The sequence below is a fragment of the Rhamphochromis longiceps genome, linkage group LG12, assembly GCF_057381845.1.
Source record: "Rhamphochromis longiceps isolate RC_006_pf linkage group LG12, R_longiceps_female_GT1.1, whole genome shotgun sequence".
Classification (NCBI taxonomy): Eukaryota; Metazoa; Chordata; class Actinopteri; order Cichliformes; family Cichlidae; genus Rhamphochromis; species Rhamphochromis longiceps.
In genome coordinates this window covers 29,185,378-29,207,215 of record NC_140568.1, presented here as the reverse complement: position 1 = coordinate 29,207,215, position 21,838 = coordinate 29,185,378, and the positions used below count along the sequence as shown (strand labels likewise).

Below are 21,838 nucleotides of genomic sequence, written 5' to 3'. Positions count from 1 at the left end.
GATTCCTAGTAAAGCTAAACATTTACAAGTTAACAACAACTTTGGCTATTAGGCACAATACTGATTTATCCCTCGGGTTAGACATACACTGAAAATAAGTGAAAAAGCAGTCAATGTCCAAAAGAAAAATGTGAAAGAGAAAAGTACTGCTGAAGACCAACTGTGAAATCTGCCTCCTTGGCAGTAAGAGAAAGAAAAATAAAAATGGCACAAGACACGTGCACAGTGCCTTATATAAAATAGGTTAACATGTTTGTACTGCTGACAAGGATTGCTGTTTCACTACAATAATTAAGCTGTAACTAAAATGTGAGGAGAGTGTGGAGTTGTTGCCGGCATGCTTGTTGTTTTGGATAAAATGCTCTAGCGTGACACACAGTAACTGGGAGACATCTGCACTTTTAAACCGAAAACCAAAGAGATGCAAACAGAAGCTAAGCTGAGGATAAAGAAAAAACAACAACAAATGCCTCAACTCAAGTGTAACCAGAGGAAGCAGGGGCCCGTTCTTCGTACGTCGCTTACTACATCCAAGATCAAATGACACATCCAAGATCAAATCATCGCGCTAACCGTGAGCTCGCTAATCCGGTTCCCCGAACACACCTGCTGTTGACGATTAGTACAGCTGGACGCAGTAATGTGACATCACTGGGTGTCATAAAAGGGGCTACGCATCGATAGTAGAAACATTGATCGGCAACCCTCTGATTGGTCGGCGAAAATGTCGAAGGAGCGCGCTCGGCTCGGTATTTTTCGGCAGCAGAGCAAGAACTCCTGAGTGAGGGATTTCAGGAGTTTCAGAGTTTAATCAGAACGCAAGGGAACACTGCAAAGGCTGCAAAAGCAAGGAGAGAGGGCTGGCAGAAAGTTGCTGACAAATTAAACTCGTAAGTAATTTAATAATAATAATAATAATATATTGGATTTATATAGCGCTTTTCAAGGCACCCAAAGCGCTTTACAATGCCACTATTCATTCACTCTCACATTCACACACTGGTGGAGGCAGCTACAGGTGTAGCCACAGCTGCCCTGGGGCAGACTGACAGAAGCGAGGCTGCCATATTGCGCCATCGGCCCCTCTGGCCAACACCAGTAGGCGGTAGGGTAGATTTATTATATTACACTATATTATCCAATATTATATTACATTATATTATATTGTTATATTATATCCTCTTTCACATTAGAGCCACAACAGGACCCACTAGAACATGGGAACAAGTAAAAGTGAAATATAAGAATATCCTACAGAATGGTAATATCTATCACTTATATTGCTTTTCGTCTCTTGGAAAGAGAGCCTGAAATAATCTGTTTGTTTGTTTATAACAGCAACCAAGAAAAGGGCAGAGCAAAAAAAGACAGGTGGTGGTCCTGCACCCCCTCGTCAACAAGTTGGTTAAGTAAATAATATCCTCACGGGAAAATCGATATCTCTCAATGAGCACACTGTCGCGCTGAGCTAAAGGATCCTGTCTGTCCCGCAATATACGCTGAATTCTGAGGACTCTCCTTATCAATCTTGCACCTTCCGCAATGGGTTGCTCGCGTAAACGGACAGGACATGGCTGCGACAGGCTTCCCAAATCCACCTTGGCTTTTATAGCCGTGGTCTCTCATCTTGATTACACGAAGTAATTTACAATTACTACTCTGAAATATGAATTACATCTGTAATAATCACATACATGTAATAGAATGTTAATAGTACATTTCCCTTTTTTAGGAAATGACCTGTATGTATCTGTGTGACATCAATAAAAGGATCAAGTGCTGCATTATCTTCAGTTACATTGATGTTATTTATTTATCGCTGTTGCTTTCGTATAAATGAAGCGGACATACCTGCGTGGCCGCGATCTAATCCTGTTTACATAAAGTAAACCTGCTCCCGAGCAGGTTTACGCTTACGGCTCTGTTGCTATGACAGCAAGTCCCGGATGAGCTTCGGGGAACCGACTGATCCAGGATCACGCGAAATCGTCAACAATCTAATCCGGCTAACCTACTTAGCGAGGTACGAAGAACGGGCCCCAGGTGCTTGACTGCAGCTAAACAGAATCACAGAGGCTTTCCCTGCTGTAAGGTAGTAGTCATCAGAGTTTGACTTTCTGCAGTGTTGCACTGAGAGCTGAGATGCACTCGTTGCATAATTAATGTTAACAATCCAAGTTAGCAGTGCCAACCAGATGAAGAAAATTCTTCAAAGTCTGATCGCATTTCCAGCTAGAGCTGTATCAGATATTTTATGTGACAGATGGATAAACAAGCAGAGGCCAGTCATTGTGGGGAACAAAAAAAAGTGTTGGTGGGTGGCTGCAGATTGTGTTTTGCAGTATTTAGCAAGCTGTCTCATTTATGAATCAGAAAAAGTAGGCAGCAAAAACGATCCCACGAAGCAGGTGGGAAAACTCAACTCTCCTTTTTGCTCCCACTCAGGAAGTAGGTCTTCTGTTTTCTGTGTGCATGTCTACCTTAGCAAGACAAATTTAACATTCCACCCTTTTGGCCAGTTGGTTCCTCCTCCCAGCACCCTTTCCTATTCCTCATGTGATTGTGGGGGTCTGGGGGGTGATGGTATGTGTGCGAGGGAGGTGGAAGGTGGGGGATTGCTTATTCTAGACTCACAGTTTGTGTGTGTGTGTGTGTGTGTGTGTTTCATCTTCTCTTAAAAACGACATCCTATGATTCCTATTTTGCTTATTTAGCTGTTTCCTATTAATCAAAAGCGTCTTCACTAACATTTAACATCAAAGTAATATTCGAGGCTTTCATTCTCTCTTTGCGTGCTGTGTGCCTAAGTGCAAAATAACAGGACATTAATCTTTCTGAAATGATCTAGAAAAACATTGTGTTTGCTACATAGCTTGATGGTACACGTGGGCATTCATCATGGATATATGCAAAAGAAATTCAGAAAATAATAGAAACATTTATGATATCATGATTACAGTTGTGGATACCTAATACTCCGTCTCAGTTTTCTTCTACCTCGCCCTAATCACATATCCCTTTCAGTGATTTTATGGCGGTTGTAAAGTGATACAGTGAGTGGTTTCACAATGACAATAACATGCTGTAAAACCCAATTCCCAGTCTATCATTAGGCTTTCATTAAGTTTAAGTGGCCCAACACCTAACTCTCTGTGATGTGTGAATGTGTTTTGTGTTACTTGTGCTGTGAGGGTATAAACTTGTTTACGCAGTCACCTTATGGGACTTGACTTCCTTTTGGAGAAAAAAAAAAGCAAAGGCTCATAATAAGGTTTAGGTTAAGCATAGTTTGGCACAGACACCCTGCTGACCATCCAAAACCCACATGACCAGATTTCTAGCAGAAAACATGAGACACAGACGACAATCTTGGAGTGGTGTATTTTATGAGGATCTTTTTCTGTGTGACTCCATGTGACAAAGTTCCTCACCAGGCTCCTGTACTCCTCTTCCTGGTCATCCCAGATACACCCCATGATGGCCGTGTCGTCTGCAAACTTCTGAATGTGGCATAATTCAGAGTTATAGCAGAAGTCAGAGGTGTACAGGGTAAAGAGAAGTGGGGACAGCACAGTTCCCTGTGGTGCTCCTGTGCTGCTGACTAAACCTAACCGTGCTAGACAGGAAATGGAAAATAATATACACTTCCTTGCCATATAATTAGTTAGACCTGTTTAAGTGCTTGATAATGCATATATCTAATCAGCCAATCAAATGGTAGCAATTCATTTGCACATTCAAGCATGCAGACATTGTCAAAATGACCTCCTATAGTTTAAACTGAATGGGGATGAAAGGTGTTTTCAGTGACTTTGAATATGGCTTGGTTGTTGGTGCCAGACAGGCTTATCTACTGAGATTTTACCACAGAACCGGGGTTGAGAAGTCTCTGAAAAATGGACAGAAACCCAGTGAGTAGTTCTCTGGGTGAAAAGGTCTTGTTGATGTCAAAGGTCAGAGAGGAATAGCCAGACTGCTTTGAACTGATGGCAACAGCAACTCAAATAACTACTTGTTACTACCAAGGTGTGCAGATGAGCATCTCTGAATACACAACATTGTGAACCTTGAAGTAGATGGGCTACAGCAGCAGAAGACCACACTGGGTGCCACTCCCTTTGGCTAAGATCAGGGAATTTAGGGTACAGAAAGTTGGATAAATCTTGCCCAGCATATCTAAAAAATTGGCCAGTGAGTGTAAAGGAAAATAAATGCTTATAAAAAAAAATCCTGTCTGGCAGGATCTCACTAAATGGAAAAAATTCCTACTAGCATCCGACATGCAGTTCAGGGAGGGAATAAATATCTTATTTGTGGTTGGACAAATACTGGTTATGGTTATGATTTGATCAAGTGGTAATACATTGAGTTAATTTAACATTCTCTGAAGTGATCTAAACATCACTCTGTAACTGCTTACTAAATAATATAAAATAATAATTATTTATTTTAGCTTTCCATATTTGTGGGTAAAAAGGGGTTCTTCAGTGTTGCAGAGGTATTTTCTCATAAAGGTGAAAGGTCAAACAAGTACAAATTAGTGTTGAGGACAGAGGAGGACCTGACGGGCTTTAGTTTCTTTCACTGCTTCATCAACATCTCCCTGAACTCTGCGTTACTCCTCGTGTCCTTATTCCTCTCACCAATTCCTTGGCCCTAGGTTGACTTTTGTTGGCTGTGTTTGCGACAGAAGGAGGAAATCGTATTTCTCTGGTGAGTTTGGGTCGTTTAAGTCAGGGTGAAAAGGCTTAGCATCACCTGTAATTTGCAGCCCTGTTGCTCCATCCTTAATCATTACCTTCCTATCCCATTTTGCACACAGCACTTCATACATTCCTTAGAGACCACTTTAATCATGTCTTCCCTACTTGTCTTGATCTAAATTGTTGCTAACTGCAGTGCTTTGTTTGAACATTTTAAAACTAAAACAACAAATGAACTCAACTAAACCACCATTTAGGTTTCCCTCAGGCGAAGGAGCTGAGGGTACAAATGGACTGGAGGAAGAGGAAGTACTACCGCAACTCTCACACACAGCTCTCCCACATCTACAAAGGATTGCTATGTAAATGCACCAGTGAATAGGAGTGAATGGACAGACTTAAAGCAGATTATGTTAAACCTCTTGTTAGTTTAAAGACATGCTGAAGTGAATGGGTGGGGGGATTAGCAGATGTGCTGCTGTGCCACGGAGGTGTTTCACTAAAATGGATTTAATCCCCTGTCTTTTAGTCAGTTCACACATCAAATAAAGGGATAAATGCTTCTAAAAGTGAGCCAGGAAAAGGTAAGGTGGTTTTTAAATCCCAAAGAAATCCGAATGTGGAGACAATGTGCTTGAATAGGTATATGCAGAGTCGCAAGTATCCCAAGTCCATTTATATATTTGGAATTTGAGCCCAGACAGAAATTACAGTAAGTGGCCTGTGAAAACCTTCAAGTCTTAACACCTACTTTAAAAAAAAAAAAAAAAAGTACTCTGGTAATCAGAAATTGACTCTCCTAACACTGCTGCACTGCTACACATTCAACTGTTTCGAAAAACAAAGAACAACAATCTGTATAAATAATGTGTAATTTTTATTCCTTTATCTAGTTAAAATTGCGTATCTACTTTACCCTCTATTCAAAATCGCTATGGATAGGGTTTTTTTTTGCATGTTAGGACTGCACTTTATCAGAAGTAGTTCCTGGATGCTCTGTCTATTTATCATCCGCTCTCTTCCGCTTATCCAGCTCAGGGTCGTGTGGGGCCTTGAGCCTATCCCAGCTCACAAACGGTGAGAGGCAGGGTACACCCCAAACAGGTCGCCGGTCTGTCGCAGGGCTAACACAGACATACACATCCATTCACACTCACATCAGTTATAGGCAATTTAGAATCACCAATTAACCTAATGCTACTAAATGCATGTCTTCGGACTGTGGGAGGAAGCCAGAGTACCCAGAGAGAACCCACACGGAGAACGTGCAAACTCCACGCAAAAAGGCCTCGGCCTGATGGTGGATTCAAACCCACAACCTTCTAGCTGTGAGGCAACAAAGCTACATACAAAGCTGATACTTTCTGATCAACTACAATGAGGTCCATCTCACAGGATGCAATCAGAGAGGCAGAGGATGTCATATGTCATCTTTATCACCCTCAGCAGTCATTTCGTCATAGTATTTGCCAAAAGGCCAGTGATAGTCAAGGTCAATGGCACGCAATTCCATGGTACCACAATATTTGTAGATCCCTAGTTATAGATGATGGGAGTACTCATGATCTGATGACAGAATGGCGAGGATTGAGAAGAGTCTCAGTGCTATAGACTTTCTATAAGATTAGCAACACGCTACAGAGATCTAGTTAACTTCACTCAAATTATAAAGCTGTTGTCTACATATAATGAAAGCTTCTGCAGCTCTCCTAGTTAATATAATTGTACCTTAGCAATATAAGTAATACCAGATTTTTATTTTCATCCTTAATCCACATCAGTCCACATGACAGTTTTTTTTTTCTTCCAAATATATTTATTGTTCTCCAGTTTTACAAGCAAAGGATGGATCCATTCTGAAATCTTTAAGCACACACTTTTAGACAAACAAACAAAGACAAAAAGGCAAAAAATGTAAAACAAGAGTACCAAAAAACAGCACTCTACACTAGCGTTTAACACTTGGTTCTTTTACATTAATCCACTTTAGTAAGATGTTCTTCACTGCAGTGCAAGTAAGTAATAGACCTATTGAAAAATGTACTCTATCAGAGAGACCTCAAATAAGAAACTTTGGGTCCATCTCCATAATAATATCGGTATCTTTGCAGCTTATGACATTAGCAACGGCAATGAGTTAGGGTACCAATCTCTATCTAGCACATTGCTGGGTCGAAACTGTTTTAAGATTGGGAGATCTGTGTTAAATCTTGAACTGTATTGCTTTGGCATGATTACAAACTGAAAGTGATTTTAGCATATCTTTACATTCCCGTTCACTGTCATTGATCTTAATAGAAAGAACCCTTTCTCATTTATCTCCAAGGTATTATAAAACCACGGGTGACACGGCAGTTAATAGTTTGCAGTTCTGGAGAGGCGATAGTTCAGGATTGCTAATTAAGATTGTGCAGTGCGATATATATAGAGGAGGAAACTTCTGAATTGTACCTAACAACTCATTAGATGTATTATTTGTTTCTAATTTCCGAGATCAGAAATTAAATGTGTTTACTGGCAACTTTCAGTCCACCTCCTTTGAAGTGTTGACACTGAGAGCTACTGACAAGTGAAGTTGTTGTGTTATGACAGCTTGTCAAAAATGATGAAAGAGTGGATGCTGAATAAACTACTGACCCCAAGCACTTGCTGAGACTTATAATCTGAATGTGTAAAGGGGCCTGAACACTATTAGCATACAAGCAGTCAGAATAAACAGTGGTCTCTGCATCAGATTTAAAGACTTCTGAGCAACTCATTTGTGACGTAAAGTAGAAGTGTTGCTTGTATTTTTATGTCTTTGACCTCCTGTTATCAGTATAAGCTTTTTTTTTGCTCTTAAATTTGAATTCCTCTAAATATCCCTTAAAGGTCAACTTCCTCCTTCTGTTATCTAAATTCTTCAAAAAAGCTTTCCTCTAAAAGGCTTCAGACATCTATTATTCTTCCCTCTTCTCCCCTTTGTTTTACTTGTCAGAGGCCTTTCTGTGCTTTTTTCTCTCTCCCTTTTTTCTTACTGCTCATCCTTCGCTCATGACAGTCTCAGCCATTCATCATAGACCCAGCATGAGGGTGACACCAGTGAAGAATAGCGTGTGTGTGTGTGTGTGTGTGTGTGTGTGTGTGTGTGTGTGTGTGTGTGTGTGTGTGTGTGTGTGTGTGTGTCATGGAGCACTGGTCTACAGTACCTTTAAAGTAACAGCTTTTAAAGGGATCATACCTCAATCTGCATATGATATTCTGTTCTCAGGCAAATCACCACAGACATTCATTACTTGCTTACACACACAGGGCTTCACAGCTATTGGGGATTGGGGGCAAATGCTGTCACAGTTTTTTAAAAGGCTTCCCGTGGTTAGACATGCTTGAAATGACATTCTGGTTCACTGGAGGAGGGGAGTGGGAAAAGGAGTGGAGAAGAAAAACACAGAAGTGGAGGGGGAGGGCAGCTAAGTTTGTTAGTTAAAAAAAAAAAAAAATAAATCTTGGAAAGAGTAGAAATGGTAATAAAGAAAGCTGTGTGTCATTTAGGAAGGCATGAAACAGGAGAAACTTTGCTGTGGTTTTCCAAAACGGAAAACGTTCCTATCTGGAATGGTCACTTCAAAATTTTGACTTTATAACCGAATCCAGGACTTCAGAAGTTCAGAAAGGGCAAAAAAAAAAGGATTTTATTCAAAAATCAGATCACTGTAATCTTGTAGCAAGAAAGACACCAAATAGATGTATTTGGTTAATTAATTGTCAAAGTACTAATTGAAATATCAAGTTACACAAGTGGCCGCTTCTTATTTGCTAAACATCCCCAGCTCGGCATCCTGCTTCAAAAACTGAGACTGGATCTTCTCTTTCACAGGAGAGGAAAATTGACAAGAACATTTATTACTGTTTGTATGGGAACAGGGCTTGAGAGAGGCAATGATGAGGGCAGACAGAAAGACGATAGGGCAGCGGCAGGGCAGGACGGTTTATTTGTGAAGTGATATTTTGCTCTCATCGAAGAGCGAGGGAGCCAGGCAGCCTATTGTTTGCCTTTAATGACCAACATGAACAAGTGTGAGAAAGAAAAGAAGTGCAAAGAACAGCGGCAGCAACAAAGAGGCAGATTAACATGAAAACAAAACCCCCATCTATTTAACCTCGAAACTTCAATGTTCAGCATTTTGTGTTTTGAGGAGGGGGAAAAAAAAAAAAAAAAGCTGCTCATTCTGTGGTGTTTCAGGTCTGTCATATTTTCAGCTAAAAGCAAAGTGTTACCAGCACACACGCACGTGCGCTCTCACAAACACACACACGCGGTTTTGTCGAAAGCATGCCTTACAGGCAAGAGGATAGTTCTGGAAAGGAAATGGTCTATTAGAGTGTCTCAACCCATTTATTTATTAGTATAAAAGCTCCAGGCTTGGGTGATGTAATCTCTAACAGCTCCTTCAAAGTGTCTAGGCCAGCTACTTGAATAGCACGCCACTGTGTGAAGAGGTGTTTTGAGTAGCTTTTCGTAAATCTGGGATTGTAAAGCAGAATTCTTCGGAATGATAAACCCGACTCCAGCCGTGCAGACTGTGGAGTCGTCGGTGACACAAACCTGAGTGCAGTTTTATTCAAATGTTGTTTTGCATATGCACGTTCCAGCCTGCTGAAGACCAAAGCTAAAGGTCAATGCCTTAGGCTCAAAACCATATGCATAAAGGGTGTCTAAGTACACTACAGGTTAGCCTGCCTACGTGTTAACATGAACAATTCAAATCCACTCTATTAAACCACACCTAAAGTAGGGCCTCTTCCATATACAGTATATTTTTTCCCTTAATTATACTTGAAGTACTACACAGATTTATCCAGTACCTCCAGTGTTGGCAGTTACTCTGATATTCAGCTATTCTGATATATTTACTGAACATACATTGGTCCAATTTTCCCATTTAGGCCATGCAAACGCACAACAGTTAGGATCCGCTGCAATCACATGAAAGGAAGTACATGTGGATGTTATATGATTTTCTTTTAGTTCCTGCAGTAATCTGAAATGTATTGTATGATCAATTGTAGCACTGCTTTATTGTTAGGTCAACACTTTATGTCAATCTCACCCGATTAACAGTCTTATTTCCAAAACAAAGTGTAAACAGATATCTATAAGTTGTTAAAGGTGCAGAATCCCACAGATAGTGCTGCTTGTTTTCAATGTCCTCCTCACCCTCCTCCTACTTTTTTTTTTCTAAAACCCCATCTTGCTCCTGTCTGCTCTCTGCCCCTGTTTTCTTTCCACCCATGTCCTCCCTCCCTCCCTGTGTGTGTGTGTGTGTGTGTGTGTGTGTGTGTGTGTGTGTGTGTGTGTGTGTGTGTGTGTGTGTGTGTGTGTGTGTGTGGAGAGAGAGAGGGCTAGCCCTCCCTACAAGGCAAGTGAAGTAAACTCCCCCTTTTTGTCTGTCTCTCTCCCTCTCTCTCTCAGCTGGGCTGCTACTGTCAGACAGGGTTGGGGGGACAATCATCTCCAACTGCTGCTGCTGTTGCCGGTGTGTTCTGTGTGGTGTGGACTTTCTCACGTTTCGGTGGACCCACACAGACACACACACATTCGCACTCGCAGATTCAGGAGCTCGCATGCCTGATACTACCCCCGCCTCTCTTGCTACCCACTCTCTCTCTCTGGTGCATACATACACACTGAGAAGGAGCGACGGCGTGTGAGCGGATCCCATCGTGCGGAGAGCGCTGAAGAGAGGAGACCAGAGAAGAGAGGAGACCAGAGAAGAGAGGAGCAGCGGCACACTCTTACCATGCCAGTGCAGGGAGAAAGGCTGAAGCGCTGTTTGTCTCTCTGTTTCTGGAGCTGGAGTTCTCTACTATTGCTTGGACTGTTCTCTCTGCATGCGCAAGGACACGGTGAGTTACTGCAAACTTTCTCTGCTGACTGCTCCCCTGAACTTTTTTAAGTAGCTGCGTGCTGAAGTTGCTCCACAACAGCTCATTACGTCTCTTACTCCCATTAACACTGTGAAGCATTGCTTTAGAGTTTTTTTTGTTGTTTACCAGTTTTTAACTCATTAAGTCTTGCGTCTTAAATCTGTGCTATACCTTGCCCTTCATTTTGTGAAAGCAATCCATGATGACAATCTGTTTTAAACGTTAAATGCAAATGAAGTGGACATGATCCCAAATATCTATAGTATGTTGCTGTTTTTTCTGTGCGTTATAACTGATTTTCATGTCATTATGAAAAGGTTTTTAATAAGCACAGGGCAGTGTTTTGTCTCTTCCTTTGGGCTGTGATTTTGAAATGAGAAATTTGATTCGACACATTTTCAAGCAAGTCTATGATTTTTAAATTTGCGTATTTAACACATGCACATGAATGCTGCTGAAGCTAATATTCAACCAGCGGCTTGTGATGCAAAAAGAAGAAAGATGTTCCCATTTCATGAATTATCACACCCCTTTCAAAGCACTCTATGCTGCAATAATAACTGAGTCATATGTCAGTTCATTTACAATATATTTGTCATTTTCTTCAAGCACACTGAGAGGTGCATCCTCACAGACTGACACTGATGTTACACGCGCCGGCCGCTTTGTCTGTGACCATGTTTGGTATCTCAACTGTGATTTGTTATGTGTTGGAGGGAGAACGTGTCAGATTCAAAACTCTGTTGCGTTTAGTGCCATCACACTTGTTTTTAAAGCTGCAGTAAGTAGAAATAAAGAGTCTGACAGGAGACGGTTCATTCGTCTTATTAAACAGTGCCTGAGTTTCATCTTCAAATCGAATTTGAACCCCAATCTCCTAAGTGAAAGTCTTATGCTTAACTGATGGGATTACCACAAATGGTTACATTTTCAGGCTTTATATTACCGCATTTATACTTCACTTGACCCTCTACATGCCAGACTGAAAAGAAGTGCAGTTAACTCAAATCTGTGGACGTGAGCCAGATTTTCTAAAGCCTCGGGGAAGGTCAAGAAGCTATGGTTCGTCTAATTCTACTTCAATTACAACATCCTCAAATGTTATATTGAATTTTTTTTCCAGCGACAATAAAAAGGTGCTCCCTAGCTCAGCTTTAAGGGTTAACTCGCAGCCTCTGTTATTTTTCATGCCCTCTTCTAGGGTTAACTGTAACAAGAGCATTTTGTAGATTTTCCTCCCAATCAGTAATTTAAAAACAAAGTTTGGTTTTCAAGAGTTTAAATGTTAGTCTTTCCACTGTTCAGTTAAACACAGAGTGTAGATTTGGACAGTGTTTCTAATTAATGATGGTGTCTGCGTTTATTTATCTATCTCTTTCTTTATCGTTGATCTATTTAAAGTCATTGCAGGCTATTTCAGCTGGGAGCCCTGAAGTTAAGCCAGCAAACGCTCATACCTCATGCTCAGTATGTTATGTGCCGAGGTCTTCCTGCGACCTCTGGCAGCAAGTCATCTCCTCTGTCTTGTATATCTTTCCTGTCATTGTCACTGGGTGGTTTTCCAGAAGCAGTCTGTGCCGAGCTCCCTCCTTCTGATTTACTCGCTTTGTTTTCAGGTGCTGCTTCATAATTTATAACTGGAGCTTTGGAAGGAATAACAGTTATTTTAAATATTATGTGCTTTTAAGCATGAAACTGCACACCTGAGTGCACAGGGGTGCAAACTGACAAAGTGTCGACATGTTTTAGATGCACGGTAACGCCGACTGCTCCGTCCAAGATGCCGCAGAACAGCTGCCAGCAAAGAAGAACTGTTAAATCTGACACAATGTTGGACCTCACCCAAGATTTCTTGTTTGTGTTATGCTCCTAGTTAGTCATTCACAGTGTGTGTTTTTTCTATTTGTAAGGCATTTGCTGAGAAAATCTTCAGTCCAGTTTTCATAAATCCTTCCCGGCATTGCCAGTATTTAGAAGCTAAAAGAATGAAAAATGACTATTTATATGTAAGCGTTAGAACACTGCTCTGTGCTGAATAGCCTTTAAATTCTTAGCGTGTGAATTTGAGATGCTAGGATTTAATTCATTGTCTTATTTTATTTGCTGGCATCAGCAAAATTCACATAATAAACAGAAACACAAAAAAGGGACTGTGCTGATCCAAACTGTCCAAACTGTATTCAGAAAGCATTTCTCCTGAGGCCTGTTAGTCGCATTTATTGGCTTACGCGTAGATGACTGATTGGACCAGCAACAGGCCTATTCATCGGCTGACATACAGATGATTGATTGTCAATAAATTCAGCCGTGACTCAACAGGCAAACATTTGTCAATTAAAAGAAGTTGTGAGACGGAGCGAGGTGGTTGTTATGTACAAGACTGTCTCCGTCTCCTTTTCTCTTTCTGTATCTTAATTTCCTCGGTGTATTGTCTTTGTTCCGTAACAACTCACAAATAACTTGGTAGACTGAATAGATGTCTATACCTGGGATTCCTTGTTCATGTTGCCACAGGTGAGTAGTTAAATAGTTAAATGGAGTAGTTAATTTTCTAAACAGCCAGTAAAATGCCTACTCTGTTGTGTCTGCATAAAAGTCACATTTTGCCCTCTGGCATTTATACGCCATTGTCTGTGCGGTAAACAAATAGGTAACATTGTATTCCTTATTGTCGCATAGTGGGCATAGGCAGTATAGGGAAATCACACTCTTATGCACACTTTATGAATCTCATACACACAAATCTTTTGTGACCTTCCACCTACACCACGCTGCAGCCTTCAATGTGAGTTCTGGGAAGTGAGGAGCGAGCGTGATAGCTTACATTTCATTGTCCTTGGTGGAAATAAGCACGGCTGTATCAGTTTTCACAGTCAAAGCTCCGCCAGTTGCTTTGCTTTTGTCACTGCTCTCTAATGAGACTGTTGCTCTCTGTGGAATTTCAGGTGTTATTTTATCTGAATAAAACATTTACCTGGTTTTTGGCCAAGATATACACATCACACTTGCTGCCTGTGTTCTCGAGCTCCTAAGAATTTGCCATAGTTCTTTGAGTTTATTGTAAAAGTAACATACTTCATACTTACGGATTGCCCTGGCTGTTAGTTTTTGAGAAAATCAAAAGCAGTGAAAGAGATGATTCCCATCGACTCCAAGTGAATTCATTCAATTGCATTTAGGGATGCAGAGAGGGTCTCTGAAGATACTCTGCTCTGAGGAAGTCATTAGGCATTTTGGAATAAAACACAGCTTTAAAAAAATAAGAAAAGAAGCACTTGAGATGTGACTCAGTGTACCGTGCCGTTAGTTGTGCTTTCCATTCCTCACCCTTAAAGCTTTCTGACAGGATGTGTTCTGTTCACATGCAGAAAACTGATACCTCATTAGAACTACTGATGTCCTGACTGTAACGTTGAGCCAGAGGGGGAACATTTTAGTGCTTGTTATTGGTTTTCTATTAGTATTTGTTTTCCCTTTGTCAATTTTCTATGTGATTTTTTTTTTCCTTCTTTTTCTTCTTCAGCTTGCACCAAAAACCATGGCCTGACCAGGCTTAACAACCTGGTACCCAGAAGACTAATGTGGTGACATTTGAGAATTTATTGTTCTACTATAAAAGTAATGACACAGATATGAGTCTCAAATACACCATTTTTGATACTGACACTTAAGGGGCCTGTAAGTGTTGGGCTACTCCTTTTAATCTTTGAATTCAGGTGTTTTCAGTTACATTGTCATAGATGTATAAAACCAAGCTCCTAGCCATGCAGTCTGCCTTTACAAACATTTGTAAAATACTGGGACATTCTATAGATCTCACTGAATTGGAGTGTGATACTGCAAATAGATTGTCACTACTGCAACAAGCCAGTTTATGAAAGTTCTTCTCTTGTAGATATTCTACGATCAACTCTAATTGGTATTATTGGCGAATTTAAGCATTTAAAAACTCCAGCAACTTGTTACTGAGTGCTGAGGGTTGCTGAGTGCTCAGGTTCATGGTGGTAATGCTCTGCTGACTCAGGAGTTTCAAACCAGCAGCATCATCAGCACAGAAATTGTGTGCTGGGAGCTTCATAGCATGGGTTACCCTGGCTGAGCAGCTCCTGTAGCTGTAGTGTGTCGGTTACCCAGAAGTTCTGTGTATTCGGTTTGTGATGATATTGTGACTAGAAACCATGTAATACCAATAAAAATCAGCAACTTCAAAGTAAAAAAGCGAAACTTTTCTCAGGTGAAGCAACTACCAGTGGTGTAATGCACAACATGGGTTGAAACTTGATTGTGGTAAAATGCATTAGAGGGTTACTCTCACCACCTGGAATGGCTGTTATAGTGGGTAACCATCAGCTACAAAGCAATGTGCAATAAGCAAATTGCATTATATTTGGATGGGGCTATAGCGCTGAGAAAAATGGAGGAAACAGTAATCTTAGAATGACCTCTGAAAGGTGCAGAAAGGGGAAGTGTTGAGAGTTTGGGATAGAGGGGTATTACATCCTGTAATGGATACAGATCCAGTAACTTCTATCCCAGTCAGATTACCGGTCTGGCGCTGACTTCTTAAGACACAGCTGGAGCAGGGGAAGCTGTGTGTGTGTGTGTGTGTGTGGGTGTGTGTGTGTGTGTGTGTGTGTGTGTGTGTGGGTGAGAGAGAAAGAGAGAGAGGCAGTGTAGAAAGAAAGGATAATTTTTATACAATAATAAGCACTGATATTATGCGAGTTTCAGCAAAATCCTACAAACTATTGCCGGAATGATTAGAACAGAAATTTGTATTAATAGTCCAAAGACATATAATCACTTGTGCTATATATATTTTGCTTATTAATATAAATTTCAATGGGTGGCTGTTAGTAAATTCAGCATGTGGATGACAGCTAGGCATCAAATTACAAAACTTCTATCTTGGAAATCAAATTTGCTGCGATTATGCGAGAAAAACGTCTTTATACTCTGATTGTGTGAGTTGATCACTCTCTGCCCAACATGGTCTAACACAATAAAGTGATAGACAGATAACAGGTGAAGGGGAGTGGAGCAAAGGAAAGCTGGCTGTGACAACCTTAGTGCACTGGGACTATGAGGGCTTAGGGTTTTCCATGCACTCGCACTCCCTCCATGATATCCTGCCCTCCCAGTCTCACCACCTGGAACTATTTTTTGGATTGGGGAGGGCGAGCAGGGAGTGGAGAGGGTAATTGATCGTTGTTTGGGGCCCGTTACTTGAGTTCAGGCTTCTTAGAGATATTCAGTATAGAAGATTTGGTATTGTTTAACATGAAGAAGAGGGTAAATGAACGTAAGGACACGCAGAGAGAAAATAGTGATCCATGTCAATGTCAGTCTCGATAGGAAATCAGTGCCCGTCTTATATTTTAAGACATAGCAAGCGTTTTCACAAAGTTAACTGTATACTTCAATCTCTCCTTTTTCTGTTTAAAAACTAAACATTTTGTCTGAACCCTGTATACCAAACAATTGTTGAGCTATTTCTAACTCGATCACTTTTTGAATCTCGTGTTCCTATCTGTAGCCTTATAACCTCATCTACAGGTTTACTTGTTTGAGTCAAGTATCTCGAACCTTTAAGGACGACACCACAATCTGTGCTTTAATTCTAAAACATATTGGCCATTAGATATTCTTCAGTTTCAGGCTTTGGTGAAAAAATAAAAGACAGAATGAGGCAGAGAAAATGAATAAATTCACTACTTAACTTGAGGTCATGTGTTGACTTGTAACCAAATGGCTTTGCAATAGAGTCATTGTATGCTTTGATAGGTACCTAATCGGTGTCCAGATGGTGTGTGTGTGTGTGTGTGTGTGTGTGAGTCTGTGTGCTTTAAGGGTCTAGACAACAGCTTGTTTGGCCAGTTAGATGGTGCAGAGAAGGCCTGGAGCCACTGATGTGCTGATGGGTGATATGCGACTTAGTTAATGGGAAGCTAATCACGCAGAGGAGACTGTGGGACGCGTGCAGCTGTAAACATATGTAGACTTATGCAACTGTACTCACACCCGTGCGTGCACATGGATGTCCACATCCCCCGCATTATTCACATGCAAGTAGGAAATACATTAATATCCTCCCACGAAGCACACATACGTACATGCACACATACTCTGCAGACATGCAGGGTGTAGATGGATGGAAAGTAACAGTTTAAGCATGTGGAGATGACGGAGACAGCATAGACCAGAACTCCTGGAAATAAACACATGGCAGCTGTAATGTTAACACCATCAGCCCTCCCTCCACACACACATAAACCTCATGCACACCCTCTGCTCCCAAAGCTGCCAAAAAAAGACACTCACCTACACACATATTTGCCTGTTCTCATTCTCACCGCTGAACATCTCTGATTTACATTCCGTTACGTTATCATTTAGTATAAGCAGACGCTGTCTTTGGCTTAGAGTTTTGCACGACAACTGCTGTGTGTGTGTGTGTGTGTGTGTGTGTGTGTGTGTGTGTGTGTGTGTGTGTGTGTGTGTGTCAGTACGTTAGGTGTGAGGTTTGGTTTACTGACGTGAGGTGTTTTGATTGCCCCTATTGAATGCTACATTATTCCAGAGAGAGGAATTGCACAGTAATTTATGGTCTCCTATTACAGCAATAAGTAGGTGTTTGTGTCTCTGTGTGTGCATGTGTGTATTAAATGGAGTTTTAGTCGACATTATAGTGATTTACAGAGTGAATGCACTTCCATTATATGAAATAAATCTAAATGGTCTCATCAAGATTTTAACTCGTTTAGAGAAATTATAACACGTATCTGTGTTTGGCACTTTTTTTGCACCTGTGATGCTCCACAAACAACCCACAACCCAAACAACCCACTGTACTCATAAACTAACTGGCGAAGCTGATTCAGAACTTTAAAATGAAAATTCATAGATATTAGGCAAACCTGCAGTTACAGAGATGCATACATTTTTATATATTTAAATTCCAGCACTTGATGATGGTGTTGGGATCACTTGGAAGCAATCAGTGGTATGGAAGAATATTATTTAAAATATATTATCATGCATTTATGTGCTTGTATTATGTACATGTTTTAATGTTACTATAGTAAGCCTACAATTAGATCTAAACATAAGCTGGTGGGGATCTGAATTTTTAATTTTGTTTTTCTTTCTTTTACCTTTTGATGGAAATAAATATCTCAAGTAGTTTAAATGTGCATATGCATTCATTTTTTTATTTGATTATTTCACCTTACAAACCAAAAGAGCAACTTGACACTAATAGGTATGGAAAAAAGTGGCTTCATATGTAGAATCAAATCAGGTCACAGGAGTTCAGCATCAGAGGAAATGAAACTCCAACTTATTAGATAAAGATAGTATCAAATGATGGTTTGAAAAGCAGCTTATTCTTATAAATTACCCAAGTTGGAAAGACCATCCAACTGCCCAGTTCACAAGTTCACGGGCAGTTGGTGTCTCAGAAACAAACCCATATTGCATTTTTATATTTTGATAGTTTTTAAATTTTCTACTTTTTAGTTCCAGTCCCAGTGTCCTGTGGATGGGAATCAACCTCCAGCCACTCGCAAAGTCAAAGCAGTTCCCTTCTCTTGTCCCGTCTCAAATCCAGACATTAATAACAGAGTGACCCCAGTGTTTCTCTCTTTGCTGGGTTACTGTGACTCATGTAAACTACTTAATCAAACTTTTATCTTAATCTGAACATTAACTGTAATCAAGCTATTTGTGTGCATTACAGTTGAGTAAAGGTAGACGTTTGGTCTTGATCATTTGGAGCCAGCAGTTTTCCCACTGAGCCATTAAGGGTTTTACAAATGCCAGACTTACATTTGAACTTTGATTTTTCAGTCAGTGTTGCCTCAAGGAATACATGCACATTGAGATTTGTGAGGCCTATATGAGTGCAGTGCTTTGTATTTAAAGTTTGTGTCACTCTGAGTATTTATTTAAAGAACTCATGTAGCTGATGTGTGTTTAAAGTGGCTCCATTTTTTTTCTTTCTGTCAGGAGAGGAAAAACCCCCACATATTTCCATCTGAGCAAAGAAAGCAAGCTTCATTTAAATGAAGGTATCAATTTGAGATGGTTATCTTGTACAATGCATGTATATTTTTTCTTGAGTTGTAACTTTCTGAGACAGAAAGGGAAACAGTGCAAAGTCACCGCAGTTGGAAGCAATTCTAAAACGTTTGCTTTTTGTTTGCAACCTTTAGACACTTTGCACACTTAAACACTTCCAGCTGCTCAGTAATTTTATTGTATGTTCAGAACTTGTATCGGATGGATAGATGGATATATTTTGTGATGCAAATGCACAAAATCATGCAATTTTGATTCACACATAAAGGATTGACAATGCAAAGTATCCTCACTGTGCAAACGTGGTTCTCCATTTCTAGATGCAGTGTTAGCTTGTGAAATGATTTTGTGTTTTTATTTCTCTGTTATTATCAGACAGTGTGTGTTTCTGGGTGAAATTTTAGGCTTGAGTTGTTACATTTGCTATGGCCAGCTATCAGCTTGGCAGGTGTGAGGCCATTGTTTATCAGTTTATAGGCATGGTTTTTGCATACCACCATGATGGAACAATGAGTCACATGATGATATCATGGGAATAGCACATCCAATATGATAAAAATAGCTGCCAAGCTTGAATTTACTGAAAGGGTGTGCATATTGTAACCTAATGCTGCTTATTAATGAGTGTGCATCATAGTCTGAGCATGTAATGTTTTAGTTTTAAGCCTTTTTTTTAGTGTGAGGTAAATGATCGTATAATCATATATTTTGAACACACAAGGTGGTCAGACATTTTGCTGTGATCGTTTGTATATTAATATACACCTGTATTTTATAGGTTACACATTTGTGCCAGTGAATGTGCCTACTTACCTAGGGATGGGTGTTGTTTAGGTTTTATCCGATACCGGTGCCAAACCGGTACTTTTGAAACGGTGCCGGTGCTTAAAGAATGGAGAACACAAAATTGGTCCAAAAACCTCTCATGTTCAGCTGTTTTTTTGTAAAAAGATAACAATATTAGCCTTTTCTGCAGCTATGGGGCATATATGGTATCACTCTTGGCTGGAAGCAGTGCTTAAACAATGGAAAAAAACACAAACTTTATCCAAAAACTTCTCATGTTTAACTGTTTTCCACTTTTTCTTTTGTCATTTTAGCCTTTTTGGCCAGGGTGAAGGGAGTATCTGCCATCAAACAAGAAGACAGCCGCATGTAGCTATGATGATGTTTGCTAGTTCACCTTACATGCATTAATTTAATAACGTGGTTAGCCTACTCAACGTAAATTACACACGAACAACATTAAGCTACTCACGCAGAGAAGAACGGCTGCTGCTGCCATCATCATCCGTCATCATTTCTGCTACACTGGCAGGGCTAGGGGCCAGGACTCTAATCTTCGGGTTTTTGGGGGATGTTGCTAACTCCAGGTCCGATAACTGGCAACCCACCCGCAGTAGATGTGCACGGTGTGAGGTCTTGCAGCAAGCTATCAAATACGGCGCATTTCTCGGCTTTTAAAAAAACGCTATGCGTCGCCAGGTGTTCCGTCGGATTTGAGGTGTTACCTCCTTTGACAGTATCACAGTATCAGCTTAAAGCACTTGTTGCAGGCTGCTGAGTTTGCATATTTTGCTGTGAAGTACAGCCAGACTTTTGACCGCTTCGCCTTGTGCATTTTTAATCTGTAGCTCTGCTCTAAAAGAACATATGTACCTGGACCCGCCTACTATCCTCGGAAACGTAAAATGATTGGCTAGAATCTAAAGTGTATCATAGCTCAGGAAAAAGAAGCACTGAAATAAAGCACCGAAATGTGCGCTGCTTTTCGGTCTGGTTATGCCATGATGGCACCGGATACCGGTACCCATCCCTACTACTTACTTAAAAAGTATTTTGGAATATTAAAAACATGTAGGGTGAAGGGACTGATGTCTGAAAACAGCATCATTCAAGAGCAAGAAAACAAACAGTGGTCAGATGGATATACTGCTAAGCAAAATGATTTTATAAGCAGCCCATTGTGACCTTAAAGTCAGAGTTGCGTCATGAAAGAGGCTTTCTTCTTACCTGGCTAAATCCCCATGATTACCTATTCTGAACGTGGTCGGGAGCAGGTTGTGTTGTCTTTTACACTGGTGGAATTTCAGCTACAGGACACACTCCCAAGAATATCTGTTTAATCAATAAAATTAATTTCACTGTGATCTGCTGACAAACTAAAGCCATTTCTAATCTATATTTTATTAGTGTTGAGGTTGAATCTTTCCAGCTCTAAAATCCCTAGATTATAAATTTTCTGTAGCATCCGTGAGACTGTTCTGCTTTTGGTGTGCCACCCAAATATTTTTAGTGCCCCCCCATATGAAAAACTACTGCTTTAATCACCAATTTATCATCATTATGTAGTGGTTAACATATTTTCTTGGCAAACAAAAGGTCGCCTGTTCAATTCCAGCTGAAAACACAAATCCCCTCAAGGTTCCATCAGGAAGCGCATCCAGCGTAAAACCGCTAAATCAAACATGTGCAGATACCAGCTGTGGTGACCCCTTGTGGCAAGGGAGCAACCTGTACTATCCATATCTGATAACATTTCTTGAGTAGGCAACACTCACAGGGATCATTTTTTTGAAATTGAATTGAAATAATATGATCCATCAAACACACGCACAGAGCTTGAAGCAGAAAACCTGGCTTAACAGAGAAAGTTGATAGCCACCATTGTGACACCTGTTACCTCCAACTGGGGTTTAGGCTTTTGAATATAAAAATTCATAATGTTTCAGTCACTGTACATGCTGTATTTCTCAAACAAGCATTCTTTTGTATAAAAGAGCAGATGCTTCTGTGCATCTGTTGGAGTTCACCAAAGCTTTTTGTAGCTTAATTTATCTCCTACAGTGGCCATTTCAATAGATAAGTAGGAGTGTTTCATATAAGAAGTTATTCAACACTGAAGACATTGTTGCAAGTCAAGTTGTTGTATTACCTCAACATTAATCCTTATTGACTCACTTGTGTATTCCATCTTAATAAAAAATTAGTTTCAGGTGGTAGTATGTAGTTAAATTAGGACACAATGTTTGAGTCAGATTTCAACCAGTGGCATCAGACTCACCGATCCAGCCAGATGCCTGCTCTCTGTGAACTGATGTGGGCCCACAGACGTCATGAGAATAAGAAGGAAAGAAGCCTTTCATGAA

General features: G+C 40.4%; 1 protein-coding gene and 1 long non-coding RNA gene across 5 annotated transcripts in view; both read left to right on the top strand.

The window, feature by feature from the left end:
• Nucleotides 1–21,838, top strand: part of bmpr1ba (bone morphogenetic protein receptor, type IBa) — a 66,973-nt gene that overhangs the window by 33,733 nt on the left and 11,402 nt on the right. For all 3 annotated transcript variants that reach the window (XM_085425670.1, XM_085425668.1, XM_085425669.1), the window contains one exon: nucleotides 10,156–10,589. In XM_085425670.1, coding sequence (XP_085281796.1) covers nucleotides 10,484–10,589 — 106 coding nt within the window. In that variant the 5' untranslated portion in view covers nucleotides 10,156–10,483. The remainder of the gene's footprint in view (nucleotides 1–10,155; nucleotides 10,590–21,838) is intronic.
• LOC146657535 (uncharacterized) lies at nucleotides 499–2,040 on the top strand. Of its 2 annotated transcripts, none has more exons than XR_014914211.1 (4): nucleotides 499–890; nucleotides 1,013–1,105; nucleotides 1,194–1,261; nucleotides 1,339–2,040. It is a non-coding gene; the product is annotated as an uncharacterized LOC146657535 (long non-coding RNA). The 2 variants fall into 2 exon arrangements; XR_014914210.1 differs by having other exon boundaries at nucleotides 1,009–1,105.